At 44.5% G+C, this 16987-nt stretch overlaps 1 protein-coding gene across 1 annotated transcript; it reads right to left on the bottom strand.

The window, feature by feature from the left end:
* Positions 1–526: 526 nt before the first annotated feature.
* CD8B (CD8 subunit beta) lies at positions 527–15427 on the bottom strand. Its single transcript, XM_054030837.1, has 6 exons — positions 15350–15427; positions 9516–9875; positions 4833–4931; positions 4169–4261; positions 3451–3487; positions 527–958 (listed from the first exon to the last, which is right to left on the bottom strand). Exons 1-6 carry the CDS (start codon positions 15393–15395, stop codon positions 946–948), a joined length of 648 nt encoding a protein of 215 aa, XP_053886812.1. The 5' UTR covers positions 15396–15427; the 3' UTR covers positions 527–945.
* Between the last annotated feature and the right edge of the window lie 1560 nt (positions 15428–16987).

Raw genomic sequence — 16987 nt, 5'->3', positions numbered from 1 at the left:
TGTTTTTTTTACTTCGGCAGCTGAAATGAAAACCTTGAAAAAATTACATTTCATTTTAGGTTGAACTTTTTGTTTGACCTGCCATTTTTTTAATTTTGTTTCATTTTTCAGTTTTTTTGAACCCTCTTGGTTTTTTCTTTTTCAAATAAATCTCCCTAAATTTCTAAATGAAATCTTTCCAAACAAAAACTCAAAACATTTCATTTTGAAAATATCAAAATGAAACCGTTGGACTTTAAAAAACAACATTTTTTTCCCCATTGAAACTGTTTGCCAAATTTGATCCACATCCGTGAATAGTTTTGGTTGGTCTGAAGCTGCATTTTTCAGTCAATAAACTATTCATCCATAAAATTTTGCCGAGCTCTATAAATATATTGAGAACCACTCAACCTCCTAGATAAGTGAATTATCGATTCTGACAAAAGGCTGTTCTGAAAGTGACCTGCACATTCAATAAAATTCTAATCAATTGGCTTTAAGAGAAAAAAAGAATCTAAAATCCGCTCAAACGCTATTTTATTAGGTGGAATTGAATGTACAGAGTGCCATGAAGCTCGTCAGAAGAATTTTTCAGTACATTGTACAAAAACACTATTTACACAATATTGTACATGACAATACATCCAGCAAACCAGCGGTTATTCCTGTAAGGTGCCGAGGAGCCTCAAAGCCCGATGACTTTAGAAGGAATTGAAGGCATGCAGCAGGAGGCAGTTGGCACTTTGCGGGACCTGACCCTACAATTTGTAAGCTGTAGTAAGTGAGAGAATACTAAATATAGCTGTGGTAAATCCCAGAGAACAAATATCTACTCTGCATTTCAAGTCTCAGATTGTTTTCCATAACATTCCTCCTGGCTCATGTGTTCCAGGTGTTGATCTCGTGTGGCATTTACAGTAGCTATCTGATGTGCAACACGGAAGAATCCTCCAGGTATTCATCTTACTTAAGAACCCTAAAGTACCGGGAGATACAAAGATGTTAATCCTCTTGGCAAAGAGTACATGCCGCAAAGCACAAAGGTCCAGATCCTCCAGGTATTTGGGTGCCTGACTCTCATTGATTCTAATGGGATTTACATGCCTAAATACTTTGAGGGTCTGGGCCAAAGTCCAGGAACAAAATAGAAAATACTGCCCTTTTCAGACTATGCATTACTAGAGTCCTAGTAATAATGAACAAAAAACAGCCTGGCAAAGGGGAAACTGAGAACAATGAACAATCAAACATGATGGTGCTAAGCTAGCAAGTCATTTGTGACCCAGAACAACAGTTAATGATATGTGCTGATCCTACATCAACAAGGGCTGGACAAGCAAAGCTACCCGAGCAAGCCTTTCTATGGCTTGATTCCTCTGTAGCACAGAGTCTACATCCCACTTGCCTTACTGACATGAGCAATCCCACTGAAGACAATGTCTTGAGGGCCCTGTATGGAACTTGGTGGTTTTCTCCCTTAGTCTCAAGGTGGAGCACAAGATGGCTGCTTTCCCAAGCAGGCTCTCTGGGGGCTGCCCAGTACTGGTTGCTGCCTCCCAATCCATAAGTGGCATCGTGGTCATGGAGCAGAATGCACTCAGCCCTCCCCAGCCAATAACAGAGGGAGTGTGTGTGTGTGGGGGGGACACTCTCCTAAACTGCAAGGTCTGGGGAGCACGTTCTGGGGCACTACCAGCTCCTGAGCTAAGTCTAGCAGTCACTGCAATGGGAGATGGTGTTCCTTCTGTCGCTGCCCTACTGGAATGGCATGCGTACCCTGTCCACCCAGCAGACTCCTACGGACTGGGGGCAGGCAGCAAGAATTGGATGAAGGGAGGCAGCCACCTGGAATGCAGTCCTGATGAGTGGGGCAGGGGGCCATTTGAGCCAAGCAGGCGAGGGGACAGGCTAGCAGGGCAGGGCAGAGAAGGTGCACAGGCCTCTGGAGCTCAATGGGGCTAGATGTGGCTCTTGGAGCTGGAGTGAGAGTCCTACTTTCAGGAGGAGGAAGTTCATGGATTTTTTTCTGCTTTGTGAACAACCTCTGTTAAGGTTCACCAAGGGCTCATGGGAACATTTTCACATGGCTCTGCTATCATGGAAAGACTGTCACTGTGGTTCATCATTCTAGCCCACCCCCCTGCCACTCTGTTATCCCAGGCGTAGCAAGGGTAGCGTTAAATGTCCAGATATCTGGGGCTTCCTTTCCCCCTCCCTTAGGAGACCGTTCCTCAGCTGAACAGATCTCCCAGGCATCTTTGGACATAAAGTCCAGCTCTTCCTTTTTACTTTCATTCAGTGGCTGACAGTCATGCCTCCTTCGCAGTCAGTTATCCCTTGCTGGTTGAGAAGGGGAGCAGCTGTAGATGAACATCATTTTTGGGTGGATAAACTGTGCTGAGTTTTGCCCACATGCCACTTCTCACTTCCTGTCACGTACAGGGGAAGAAACCACATCCAGAGCAGCTTTCAGAATATCCAGCTGCTCGGGCAGGATTTAAAATGTGGCCAAGGCATAGAGACAGGGCCGGCGCTTCCATTTAGGCGACGTCGGCGGTCGCTTAGAGCACCAGGATTTGGGGGGGCGGCATTTTGCTGCCCTCAGCGGCAATTTGGCGGCGGGGGGTCCTTCCGCGCTCCGGGTCTTCGGCGGCAATTCTGCGGCGGGTCCTTCACTCGCTCCGGGACCTGCCGCCGAAGTGCCCCGAAGACCGGGAGCGCGGAAGGACCCCCACCTAGGGCGCCAAAAACCCTGGCGCCGCTCCTGCATAGAGAGACTCCAACTAAGTTTGTACAGGCTGGATCTTGTTTGCCAGAGGCACAACTTGGGAACTGATCTGTTGCCGTGTGACGTGTCCTACGTCTCTGTGGACCATTTAGTGCTATCTGCAGATGGGCCTGAGTTGAAAGTTCTGATTCAGATCTGAGCCCCTCCAAGCTTGGGAGTATTTGAGGATCTAGCTACAATATTCTGTCCAAATGCCCGAAGCTGTGGTGAGGGTGTGGGGAAGGGAGTTCTGGCCTGAGAGTTTGCTTCCAGCCCATCTCTAGTGATAACAGGTCCATGCTTAAGCTTTCGGCACATGAAACAGCCAACACTTGGGGAGAAAACAAAAAGAAAATGCCTTTTCTGGGCCTAGCAATAATGGGGTGAAAACTAACCCACCCTGCAGGAGGCAGCCAGAGGGGAAAACATACAGACTACTTCCCTTTCCTATGGGATGCCTTCATTATCAGAGTCGAAGGAGTTGCACAGACACACTGAATTCTGTGCGGTGTTGAGTGCTTCCTGTGAGGTGCTGAGAGTCCTCAATTTCCACTTACTTTACCAGGCGCTGAGGACACACAGCAGCATACAGGAGGTGCTCAGCACCTCGTGGGATTGTTAGCCCTAGCTCACGCATGAGAAAAGCACAGCTGTGTTCTTTGCAGCGTACGGGGCTGCAGAACGCAACCAAGAGCACTTACTGTTTCTTGAAGTGAAGCCGCAGTCTCCTGCGCAGGCCTGAAAGGAGACAGGCAACAGCTCAGGTCAGGAGAACAGTTCCTTGGCTCCTAGCACTCCCACCCCACAAGGGCCTCTCCTGAACTCCTGATATTCCCTGCTCCCACTCCCAGACATCTCTGCCTCCCCTTTCTCTCACTGGAGCTGTCCTGCGAGGGATTCCCAGCCTGCAGCTGCTCCTTGAGGCCCTGTCTGAAGGGTGCAGATGCTCCTCAATGCTGAGATGAGGAGCAGAAATGTGTGAGGGCCGCCATCTTGGTTGATGCACCTGGGATTGAACTGGGGACCTCCAGAGCTAAAAACGTGAGCAGTTGAAGTGCTGTAGCTGGGGGTTGTAACAGATGCATATTCTCCATGGATCAGCGGAGAGAGGGGGCCTGTAACACATTCACCACTGGGATATGTGTGCACACAGCCCCAGGCTGCATGCATTTTGGGGGGGGTGGTCCCTGTGGGATTTGGGGTGGATGATGAGTTTCCTGCGAGACCTGTCTCCCCCATCCTCTGCTTCCTTCCCAAATGGATCTTTGGACCCACCAGAGGCTCTCTGCAGGGTGCTGGGTCAAGGGAGAGTGCCCCCTTCTGAGCAAGAAAGGTAAGTTCCACGCATGGAGAACCCCCCCTCAGAGGCGTCAAGAGATCCGGGAGCAGCGTGACCCATTTGCTGTGCCCAGCACTTACGCTGAAAGCGACGGATGGCAACAACCAGAGACAGCAGTAAAATAACAGCACATGCCACTAATGGGGCCCAGATGAAGCTGCTGCAGGAAGAACCTAGAAACCAAAAGAAACATACAGTGCGTATTACAGAAAACAGCAGCAGCTGGCAGACTATGCCGGCTACACACAATACCTCTGACAGAAACTCTCCTGAGGCATGGGAGGGGGCACTGTGTCTCCAGATCCACACACAGATCTGTCCCCTTTCACGCAGAAGGGGGCTCAGCTACCTCAGGGATACAGTCCTGCCCTTCCCTGCCGCCCCCATGGGGCCCCTCCACTTCTCCATAGATCCAGGCTCTGTCAGACACAGACATGACCATAACTGCTATTAGCATCAGTGGGAGTCATGTGCCTGTATCAAGGGGAGAGACCAGATCCCTGTGCTTTTATGTACCTTGCATGTTTCAGTGAAGTGTTTCATGACTCTGTGTCAGGGCCCAGAGAGTGCCCTCCACTTCAGTGGAGTCACTCCAGAGTTACATCGGAGCAGCTAAGAAAATGGAATATATTGAGGCAGCTTCATTCCTAGTGACACTCCATTGGTTTAAACCGAATTGCACTCAGGATCGATTTGGCCCACGCTACATTTTGCAAAGATGCCCAGCGAAAGGCAGTGCCCTACCTTTCATTTTAGCAGGAGTTATGTTGGAGGTTTTGCACCTGGGTTTTGCTGGGGGCAGCGTTTTCTCTGTAGGTTTTTCAGTGGAAGGCAAAAAGTCGACTGAAATGATGAAAATAGGATTAATGTGACATAGCACAGAAGACATTTAAACGACACACTAAGAGTAATGAGGAAAAATCTTTGACAATCTTTAGGGCTAAAAGGAACCCCCCCCCCAAATGAACGGAATTGTTGTAAAACCCCAAATGAACAAAATTGGTGCACTCTTGTATCTCTCAATAACTTTGTATAGAAAAGGTTGAGGCTTGGCAAGTGGTTAGATCATAATATGGGACAAGGAGTTTTGACATTTAGGCCAAGATTTTCAAAAGTGAACCCTGATTTTGGGTGTCCAGATTGAGACACCTTAAAGGATCCTGATTTTCAAAACAATACTAAGAATTTACTCTCTGAACAGCAAGGCCCTTTAATGTGTCTCATGGATTATTATTAGCATTTGTACCTTGGAGCCCCAGTCAAGGACCAGGACCATGTTGTGTTAGGGGCTGTACAAACACAGAACAAAAAGATGGCTCCTGACCCACAGAGCTTATAATGTCATTCCAAAACAAGCATCGTCAGATGGATATAGACAGGTTGACTGAGGCATACAAGGCAGCAGAGACAATACTGGTCGGCAGGCTCTGGTCACCCAGCACACCAGCAGCATAACCTTTGTCACGTTTCTTGGAAGCCTCATGACGAAAGAGAGTTTTAAGGAGGGTTTTGAAGGAGGCTAATGAGGTGGTTTTGTGGATGTTTACAGGCAGGGCCGGCTCCAAGCACCAGTGGACCAAGCATGTGCTTGGGGCGGCACCTGGAGGGGGGCGGCGCTCTGGCCGGCTGGGGAGAGCGGGGCCATGGCGGGCTCGCCGCCTTCCCCCCGGTGCACCGGCCGCCGGGGAGAGCGGAACTGGGGTGGGCTCGCCGCCCTGTTCCGGCCGGCTGGCGAGAGCAGGGCCGCGGCCAGGCTCAGCGCCCTCCCCTGCTGCGCTCCCCACCGGGGGGGCCGGGGGCGGCGGGAGGCTTTTTTGCCTTGGGCGGCAAAAAAGCCAGAGCCGGCCCTGTTTACAGGGAGCAATTCCCAAGCCTGCCAGGAAACACTGTGAAAACATGAAAGTATTTGTTTGAAAATTTAACAAGGGGATGATAGAGGCTGGGCAACGCGGGTTGATCAGTGACAGGAGTCGATTTTTCAATACCGAATGAGAGATGATAGGTAGGGTGGGGATAAGGTGGGGTGAGTCATGATGTAGGGTATCCTAAATCACTAGTTGCTTTTGATGATCTTGGCCTTAGAATGTATGTGTGTGTGTGGTTTTTTTTTTTTTTTTTTAAACGGACTCTAAATATTTAGGAAAATAACTAGTGTGAAGGGGCCTGATCCTGTTCCCATTCCGTTCAATGGGAGTTTTGCTGTGTGGGTGCAGAATTGGGCCCTTTCATTATTTTTCTAAACACCGTAATTACTAGTCATTAAGTTTCTGAAGAATTTCAATAACATCCAGTAGAACGTCACTGTCACATTGAATTTCAATGACCTCAAATTCTGCCCATATCTGGTAGGTGAATTTGTAATTATACAGGACCCCAGATTTTAGTGAGTAAGATACTACTCAGTGTTAGTAAAGAGAGCAAGATCTAGCCAATAGCAGTTAAAGAAATGCCCAGTATTACAGTATACTGAATGAACAAGGGCCGTGATATCATGATATCCTGGTGGAAGAAGCATACTGGTAGCTATCTCCTGAGCTGTAACACTTCCTACCAGGAATAGTACTTACCATTGGACATAGCCCACATCTTGTAATAAGTGTTTATAGGATCTGGCCCTAAGATTGGGTTAACACATTTTCTGCTACATTTCCAAACCATATCTTGCATTTTACAGTATCACAGGTTATTATTTTCCATGATAGTTGAGAAAGTGTGTGTGTGGGTGGGTGGGTGGGGGGGAGGGGACTACCAGAAATATATTTCTGCACAAAACCCTATATTGGGGCTCGATCCTGCAAAATTCGCTAATCTAACTTCAGCTCACATTGTCTTCAGTCTAATATGGACTGAATATTTTCCACGTCTGTCATAAGGTTTTGGCCTGATATCCATCATGGTAGTATCCACGTACATATCACATCAAACCAATAGCAACAGCAACATCCCAAGGGGATTCAAAACATCTCCGACTCTGGTCCCTTGTCAGCGTATAGAAAGCTCTGTTTGGAGTAGTTTTTTGCTGACTATAACAGTGATTAAATAAGGCCTGTGGCTTATTATTGACTATATGAGTTATAATTGAACATATTTATCTCTCTAAGAAGTCAGGCCAGAAATGACAAAAAACAACCAATCACCCAAACACACCTCCCCCCATTATACAAATACAGATAAAATCTGATCATTCAAACATCAGTTAACGAAAAGTCTGGGCTATCCAAAGTTCATTTCTTTCCCTCTGGAACTGAAATTCATATAGAAACTACAATTTATTTTAATGACATGGACATGCCAAAAGTGTCAGATATCCCGTGAGACATCTGGATCATTGGGATTTACCTGTGTAATTTCTTTCCTATTTTTGTTAAACTACTTAACAATAGACATTAAAAAGTGAAATCAAAGAGTATTTTGTCACGGATGCCAAAGGAAAAAAGAAAAAACTCCCAGGGAAGCGTGATTTTGCTTACACATGATAGGGGAACCCCTGTTTCTTTAACTAAATCTATTAGGGTTTAGCTTTAAATCTGAATGTTTTCATTCTGACTGGATGACAGCACCATGTTTTCGAAAGCACAGTTTTTGTGTAGGGCGCATTACTATAGCTGCTCAGGTAATTCTCCTCTGTCTTCAAAGAGCTTTTCTTTCAAGTAAGCAAGGATAGAAAAGGGACACACTTAGCCAACACAATGGCAGTAAATGCCAGTGTATTTATTTGCAACAAGGACTGGGGATTCTTCAAGATGGAAGACTGTGAACATTTTAAAGCCAATGACCATAATTATACCCCTGCTAAACATACACTTTAGATTGAAGGTTTTTATCACCTTAGGACGTACATAGCTCCAAAGTGAAGCCACGAGGAATGGTTTTAAGCACATGATCATGTACTGTGATCAAAGTGCAGTGCTTTTTCTACCCTTTGCTACATAGTGGAGAGGCTGTGGATTGAAGAGTATTGCTGAATGCCTGAGAATTTCAAAGAGGTTCTCAAAGGCCCTACAATAGGATAATATAGCTCAGATCCTTAAGCCCACATAAAGTCCCACCGATTTCAATTTAGAGCTCACAAAAGGTTTTGGCCTGACAGCCCCGGGGACTGAAATTCTCTGTTTACGCACAGAACAGACACAGGCAGCACTGTCAAACCAGCAGTCGGAGCCAGGCGGGTGGACCCTGTGCTTCTGAGGAGCACCACAGATTTCATCAGCCCAGCACCAGGGTACTGCTGGATCAGATTGCAGGAATCAGCAGTGCGAGCTTCCCCACACAGATACACCAACGTGCCTCAGCTCTGACCTAGCGGGACCAGCTCTAGGAATCAGAAGGTAGGTCAGTCTCCATGGCCCCATCAGTCCTGAGCGCTTTCCCCGCTGAGACTGCCAACCAAGTTGCCAGGGTGTGCCAGGTGTGACGGAGAAGGAACTGGATTGAGACCCATTTCACACGGGGTCCTAAGCAGTCCCTGGATGGTGAGAGCTGTCGGCTGTTATCAGCCTGTCATGACTTGCCAGGGGAGACCTGGATATGAAAGGCTCAGTATCCCGTCACCAACCCTCTGAGATAGATGTCAGCCCCCCCAGGATTTAATGGGGGTGTTAGGATATCAGTAAATGCCAGGTGAGAAACAGAATCAGTGCGTGAGAATAAACTGTGAACTCAAGTGGGGAAATAATCCAAGTTAAAAGCAAAAACAGCACTGGAATTAGAGAAAGATAATAAACGTGAATCTTCCAGGTCTAGTAGCGTTCCTTTGAAAGGCTCCTTTACATAACAAAGATCAGAGCACAGCAGTGCTCATGCTGTGATCAGGACTGAGAAATGGACAGTGGTGAAAGGTTACAACTTATTAGCAGCCTTATAACACTGGAAGCAATTTCCCTACATTTCACACAGTCCTGTGAAGGGACCTGTGATCATCTAATCTGACCTCCTGCATAACACAGGCCATAGAACCTCCCTGAAATAATTCCTGTTTGAACTCAAGCAGATCTTTCAGAAAAACATCCAGTCTTGATTTAACAATTGCCAGTGATGGAGAATCCACCACAACCCTGGGTAAATTGTTCCAGTGGTTAATCTCCCTCCCTTTTGAAATTTCACGCCTTATTTCCAGTCTGAATTTGTCTAGCCTCGTATTCAAGCCAGCGGTTATTGCTATACCTTTTTCTGCCAGGTTTTCTGGCTAATATAGTCTCTAGGATCTCTTCAAGCACATTCCAGGGCCCAAACCTTTCATGCCTTGCTCATGTGGATAGTCTCAACGAAAGCAATGAGAAAGGCGAGCAGGATTTAGGCACCGATTTGTGCCCAGTTACCTTTTCTATCAGGGTTATTTTTATTATTCTAACCTTTCTATTGTAGCAGCATCTCAGCCAAGCCCTGTGAGATTTTGGAGTGGATGGGCCAGTCTGAAACAGCACTTACCCACGCTAAGCTCCGTTCCATTGCCAAAGAGCAGCTCCGAGGAATGGGAGACAGCGCAGTAATATGTGCCGGCGTCTAAATGCTGAAGCTTGCTGATCTTCAGAGTGTATGAGTTCCCAGAGCTTGCTTTACTCACATCAAACCTGTCTTTGTCGATGTTGTTGCTGATGGTGCGTTTCTGAAAAACACTTGAAAATAGTACATACTGGTAGTCTTGGCTCTCCTTGCTCCATCGGTACCAATAGATCCCTGATTGGGTAAGTTGGTCATTTTTCAATGTACAGACCAATTCCATCGTACTGCCGTTCAGGGCTACAATACGTGGTGGAGTCTGATATATAAGTGGGGGTTTCTGGCAACCTACAAGGAAGAAAATAACATGTTTATGGTCAAGATATTTATTTCTACACATATTAAATAAAGGATTTCTTCGTGAGCTTAGTAGTTTCTCTGTTCATGGAATTATGGGGGTCACACAAATTAGAGATATAACAGACCTATTAGGAAATCTAGCCCCTATTTCAGGGGTAGGCAACCTATGGCACGTGTGCCGAAGGCAGCACACGAGCTGATTTTCAGTGGCACTCACACTGCCCGGGTCCTGGCCACCCGTCTTGGGGGGTTCTGCATTTTAATTTAATTTTAAATGAAGCTTCTTAAACATTTTAAAAACCTTATTTACTTTACATACAACAATCGTTTAGTTATATATTATAGACTTATAGAAAGACCTTCTAAAAAACGTTAACATGTATTACTGGCACACGAAACCTTAAATTAGAGTGAATAAATGAAGACTCGGCACATCACTTCTGAAAGGTTGCTGACCTCTGCCCTACTTCATGCCAGTGGTGGATTGTTCCCTATTAATCTTCTTGCCATACCAACATTTTGTAACCAGTGCCTAGATACTACCGTGGGTGGTGCTCTATATGTACCCATATAGACAGGTAGAGAAGATTATAGCTAGCTCTATTTCTAGTCCGATGTCCAGACCACTTTTAAAAATCCCAATCAATGGGGCTTCCACATCTCGCTTAGGGAAATTATTTTTTTTGCCTTTCCTTCTCTTTGGTGCTATGCCATTCTTTGGGCATGTTTCAATTTCTTTTGCCAGTTCTTTTCAAGCGTGTTAGCTTGTTCGTTGGATTTTCTCTGCCTGCAAAGGCAGCAAAGAGGCTGAAGATGACCCCAGATAAGGTATCAAAACATGCCAAAGAAGAACTACAGCTCACTCAAGTGATAAATGCAGCAAGCAACACACATAAAAATAGACAATATACTGAAGTCAATGGGAGCTGAAGGCACTTGGCTCCCCAGAGGATCCAACCCCCTTTGGGTTTTTATGCATTAATATACATTTATTCATACTGAAAATTCTACCATGGGCCAGATCCTCAGATGGTGTTAAAACAGCGTAGCTCTACTGACATTAGTGGAGCTCTGCCAATTTATACCAGTTGATGATTTCTCCAAACTGCTCCTGTTATTTAATCATGGATGAAAACAACCAGAGACTTGGTGGTTGAGATGGGCAGTTATTTTGCTTACTCTCTCACCCATTGCATTCGATAGGCTGTGTGGATTCAGAGGTTTGCAAGCACCTGGAGCTTGGATAGTCACAGAATTAAAATAAAAATAGATAATAAATAAGGGCCAGATGTTGATCTCCTCACTCACATTGAGTAGCACCGTGCTCTGTGAATGGTCTCTTAAAGGCAGATTCAGTAATACCCTTATGTACATGGACTTGTACCTTACGCTCAATGACTCCCACTGAGCTCAATGGAACTATTTGAGGACTAGGGTGCTACTTAGTGGGACTATGGATTTGCAGTTTTGCCCAGTAACTTCAATGGGAATATTTGTGGAGAAAGGTGCTACACTTCTTGGGTAAAAGTATCCTACTCCAGCCTTTTTACTTACTGTTCTTAGAATTTATTTTTGAGACAAGTAAATGATTCCATGTCATGAATCTTCATAGCTGGAAACATGAGCAACAGCGGGATAGGATACTGGACAATAATATTAACACAACGTTGCCAACTCTCATGATTTTATGGTGAGTCTCATGATATTTAGTTTCAGAGTGGGAGCCGTGTTAGTCTGTATCAGCAAAAACAACGAGGAGTCCTTGTGGCACCTTGGAGACTAACAAATTTATTTGGGCATAAGTTTTCGTGGGCAACTCCCATCCTTTCATGTATTTATACCTGTTCCTGTATTTTCCACTTCATGCATTTGATGAAGCGGGTTCTAGCCCACAAAAGCTTATGCCCAAATATATTTGTTAGTCTCTAAGGTGCCACAAGGACTCCTCGTTTTTTTTTTAATGATATTTTTTTTTTCTTAAAGCCCCAGTGCCTGGAGCCAAGAAATCATGTGAGAATCTCAGCTTTCATTACAAAAGTACCGTTTTTAACCTTCATGATTGCTGAGGAAAGCTGGAAAATGTCACTCCACAGACTCAAAAACAAGCAGGAAAATAAAAAGGAAGCCAATTTCATTTTCTCATTAGTGAACTATATATCTACTTTGCAATTTGCAGGGCTTGACTCATGGTTTTTGAATGCTTAGGGTTGGCAATACTGAACTCAGCCTTTGGAAAATATTACCTCAGTTACAATTTTCTGCCTTGGTGTGCAGGTGTGTGTGTGTACAGGCTTTGGCGAGAATAATAGAGGGGACTCCGTTTTTCAGCAAACAAAACAACAAACTCTGGATATGATGCAACAGAATAAAAACAACACTGAACAATCAAGAGCCACTTATTTCCTGTGCATGTTTTAAGGGCCTGCCCTTGGTAGTCTTGTCTCATATTTCTTGCCCCTTTACTTTAAAGTGCTCATGTTCCTTTAAAATCCTGGGCTCATTAACTTTTGGTAATAATAATGCTTAGGCCCCTATCCTGCACACTAATCCACACACATGTGCGCCTGTATGGAGCCCGATGAAGCTCAGCGGGTCTCCAAGTGGAACCTCATTAACGTGGGGCTCCATGTGGATGAAGCGGGCTGCCTGTTTGGATCAGCTTGCAAGATCAGTGTCTTGACTTTGATACAGGACTTTTGACCTTCCCAATGCTTTACAAATATTGGGAGCCAGCCAGCTTCAAAACTGGTATAAGTGGCTACAAGTCCATTGACATTAAACCAGCTCTGTATTTGATGCGCTGTACTGAGGAATTTGACCGCAGTAAAGTCTGCTGGTAGTTAACATTTTAATTTTCGATTCTCTATCGTCTGGGTCTCTTAAGCCAGCATTGGCTTAACGATATGCTTGATTGATCTATGAACGCATCTGGGAGGAGCACCAAAACTATCCTTATGACAAAGAAAAAGCCAAAGCTGGTTGTCTTTATTCAAGCAAAATTTCCATTGGGTCACTGGGTATTTTACCTGAGACAGGCTTGCTGAGTATGGGCAATATTTACTAGCAGAGGAAATGTTTCTTGCCTTCCTCATGTTAATAGTCCCATCAATGTCAATACACTGAGGAAGGCAAGCAGGATTTAGCCTCTAATAAAGATGTGGCCTGTGACTTTGTAGTATGGCTCCCGTTCTCTCTCTCAAAAATCTCTGACATTGATGAAATAAAACTGAAGGGAAGGAACACAGACAGCTGTGCTGTAAATATAACATGATGGTGAACAGTATATTATATTTTCATGTATTGAAGGCCAACTCTGCAAACCCTTATTCTGGCAAATACTCCCTTGTGCCTGTAAAGTCTATGGGACCACTTGTATAAAGGTTTTCAGGATCAGTCCCACAGAGAGTTTGCTGGGTAACCTTCTCGTTCATAGATTCCAAGGACATAAGGGACCATTGTGATCAGCTAGTCCAGCAGTTCTCAAACTGTGGGTCGGGACCCAAAGTGGGTCGGGACCCCATTTTAATGGGGTTGCCAGGGCTGGCATTAGACTTGCTGGGGCCCAGGACCGAAGCCAAAGCCTGAGGGCTTCAGCCCTGGGTGGCAGGGCTCAGGTTACAGGCCACCTGCCTGGGGATGAACCTGCTTTGGCTTTGCCCCCGGCCCCTACACACACCCGGGGCAGCAGGGCACAAACTTTGGTCCCCTCTCCTGGGGTCGTGGAGTAAGTTTTGTTCTCAGAAGGGGGTCGCGGTGCAATGAAGTTTGAGAACCCCTGATCTAGTCTGACCTCCTTTTTAACACAATCCATGGAACTTCCCCAAAATAATTCCTAGAGCAGAGCTTTTAGAAAAACTTCCAATCTCAATTTAAAAAATTTCAGTGATGGAGAATCCAGCACAACCCTTTGGTACATTGTTCCAGTGGTTAATTACCCTATTAAAAATCTACCCCTTATTTCCAGTCTGAATTTGTCTAGCTTCAACTTTCAGCCCTAGGATCATATTATCCCTTTCTCTGCTAGATTGAAGAGCCCATTATTAAATATTTTTTCATCACGTAGCTACTTATAGACTTCTCTACTCGTGGTTGTTCTGTCCTTCTGAGTTACGTGGTCACCCCAACATTCATAAAAAGAAAAGGCCCATTTCATATTGAGGATGGGATTTTTCAGAAGCGCTTAGCATTAACCTATCTCTGCTCCCTTTGAAGTCAATGATAAAACTCACATTGACTTGAATGGGAGCGGAGTTAGAACAAAGCTGAGTGGATTTGAAAATCCCCTCTGGAGTAGATTATAATGGCGCACTTCTCTTTATGAATATTCATTTGCAGTCAAAGTCCATAATAAAAACCAGTCCATTTTCCTCCCCCACATTAGAAGTATTTAGCAGTTTCTAAGGTGCACACCAATTGTTTGGAATTTCTCAAGATGCGCATGTGACCAGATTCCATTCGTAACTTGTTTCTGTCATCTCATAATGTATTAATTATTCCTTTCATTGACTCCCTACATTCTGTCCTGATTTACATCTATTGTGACCTCATTGTAATCAGTGGGATTGCAGACGATGTAGAATAAAGTCAGGGGAGAATTTTGCCCTGTCTCTGTTCCTGGAAAGAATAAATAAAATGGTTTGTGGTGCCTGATCTGAAAAAAATGGGTGACATAATCTGCAATCTAATGGTGTACTCGACATCTGTATCCTTATAATAAACCAACAATAAAGCATTTTATGCAGTATATAATGTACCTATAAATAATACTATAATATAAAGGTATATATATAATATACCATCCTACTACATATATATCATTGGTATTTCTATAGCTCCCAACACCCTGGTATCTAAATGTTGATAAAATGTATGCTATACTGTAGCTGTGATAGCCTATGACTATAATATAGTGTATATTTAATCAACACATTCTATAACATATCTATGATAAAACATGACATCCTATATCAATATTTTCTGTGATTCTAGGGAGGAAATCCAACAGTTACACTGGTGTAAGTCTAATCTATCTTTGCATTTATATAGCCTGCCATGACCATATTATCTCAACATCTGAAGCTATATGCTAATTTAACTGATTACAGAATTTAACCTGATGATTCTTGAATATACTATATTCTAAACCGATAACATCCTATAATATGGCAATCCTAATAGCTCTGAAATAAAATAATCCCAAATTATGTCTAGAACATTGGTCTATAATATTATACATAGATATGTAATATTGTACATACATATATAACATAAAATATATTAAATCTATAACCTACTGTAATTTATCTACATTATAAACATCCCATTCTGTAGCTGTGATATAACATGATGGAGGGGAGGAGGTTACAAAGTTACTACAGCATTTTGCATCCTCCCAGTCTCCTGCACTTCGAGTTCAGCTCTAGTTAACACTATACCAAGGCCTCGCCGTGTTCCTCTGTTACCTGTGATGTGTAGAGAGAGGTAGAGAAAGAGCCACGGCCACTCCATCTTGGACCTGAGGGCACCTGAGAGCTTGTGAGTTTCAGCCTGGAACAAGAGGGCTTCTGAGTCTGCTGAAGCAGGGGGAGTGGTGGGGGCGGGCTGTGTGACAGAGCCCACAGCCTGTGTTTGAGCTGCTTCTCATTAGCCCCATAGCAAGGCAGCAGGGAGGGGATGATAAGGGACACGTGGTTAATTGAGTTATTTGTTCGCTCCTTTAAGACGTGTAAATTGTATATAACCCGCCTGGGAGTGGGAAACAGACACATCTGACCCATCCTGTGTTCAGACAAAGACCTAGACAGTGGATGTCTCTGCAGCATGGGAACATGAACTTTAATGCTATTTCCACATAGATTTGCATATATGGCACTTTCTTTGGCATGCAAAGTATCTCACCCATCAGACCCCTCTCCCCACACTTACATGCTCCACCTATTGGCAGCAGGGTCTCTTGCTGTAGTAGGGAGTTCGGTAGCAACTCACTGACATCAATGGCATTCCACGGGTATAAATGAGATCAGAATCAAACTCTGCATTACAGCATCAGGGGGCTAGAGGTATCCTTCTTGCACTCTGGCCCCTGCTCCATCTCCAGTGCTGAGCTTGCCCACTTCCTCTTTCACACCACAAACCTTCTGATACTTGTGAGAAAAGAATTGGTCACAGGTTTTAATCGGAAGGGGGCGGATGATTAATCATCTGGTGGTACCTTCCTTGGTGAGTCCCCAGAAGCAACTACCAGATGGATGGCAGAAGAGTTAGAACAAAGGAGAGGTCCAGATGGAAAGATGGTGAGCCTCTCTCCAGGCCTTGCACAGAGCTTGCCTGACAATCAAAGACCAAACCATGCCTCCAGAAAATCCCACAGACTCCTACCAAGCTGTTGGTCACAGACAGTGCTTAATTTGTGCTGGGGCTTGTCAGGGCTGAGCCCTGGCCCCTCTGGGCTTGCAGGGTCAATTATGATAGTAGAAAAATTGCTTGAGCCCCGCCACCTCTTTCATTACAAATTAAGCACTGGTCACAGATCTTTTCCCCTTAATAGCTTGGTTTTCTAAAGCACCGTGGGCCCAATTCAAAGCCCACTGAAGTCAGGGGGAGACTTGTCAACTTCAGCAGGCTTTGTATTGGGCTTTGTGTGAATAGGCTGTTCATTCTTTTAACCTCGTGCTCGCAACAGAACGGGTCAAAAAATGTTTTTTGAAAAATTTCCCATTTTCTCAATTTTTTCATTAAAAAATGTCCAGGTTTTTGAAGTAAAAATCCAAAACCTGACATGTTTTTGTTTTTTCAATTATGGTTCCCTCCTGCCCCTTTTCTCCTCCTCCCACCCCCTTTTTCATTTTGCCACTGAAAAGAAAACAATAATGAAAAACCAGTTTGGGGTTTTCAGTGTCAAAAGATGTTGGATTTTCAGGGTTTAATTTTTAAATAAACAAAACATTTGCTGCCATTTTTCATTTTAAAATTTTGACTAGCTGTATGATTCACAAGGAGAATCTACCTACTCAAACTTTGGTATGAGGTAAAAATAGCCTTTTAATTTTCTACAATGGGTATTTTTTCTGGACCTGGATAATACTGAAGGTGAAGCTTAC

Source organism: Malaclemys terrapin, chromosome 5 (assembly GCF_027887155.1).
Source record: "Malaclemys terrapin pileata isolate rMalTer1 chromosome 5, rMalTer1.hap1, whole genome shotgun sequence".
Classification (NCBI taxonomy): Eukaryota; Metazoa; Chordata; order Testudines; family Emydidae; genus Malaclemys; species Malaclemys terrapin.
Note: the sequence above shows the minus strand (reverse complement) of the source record. Positions and strands in the feature narration are given on the sequence as shown.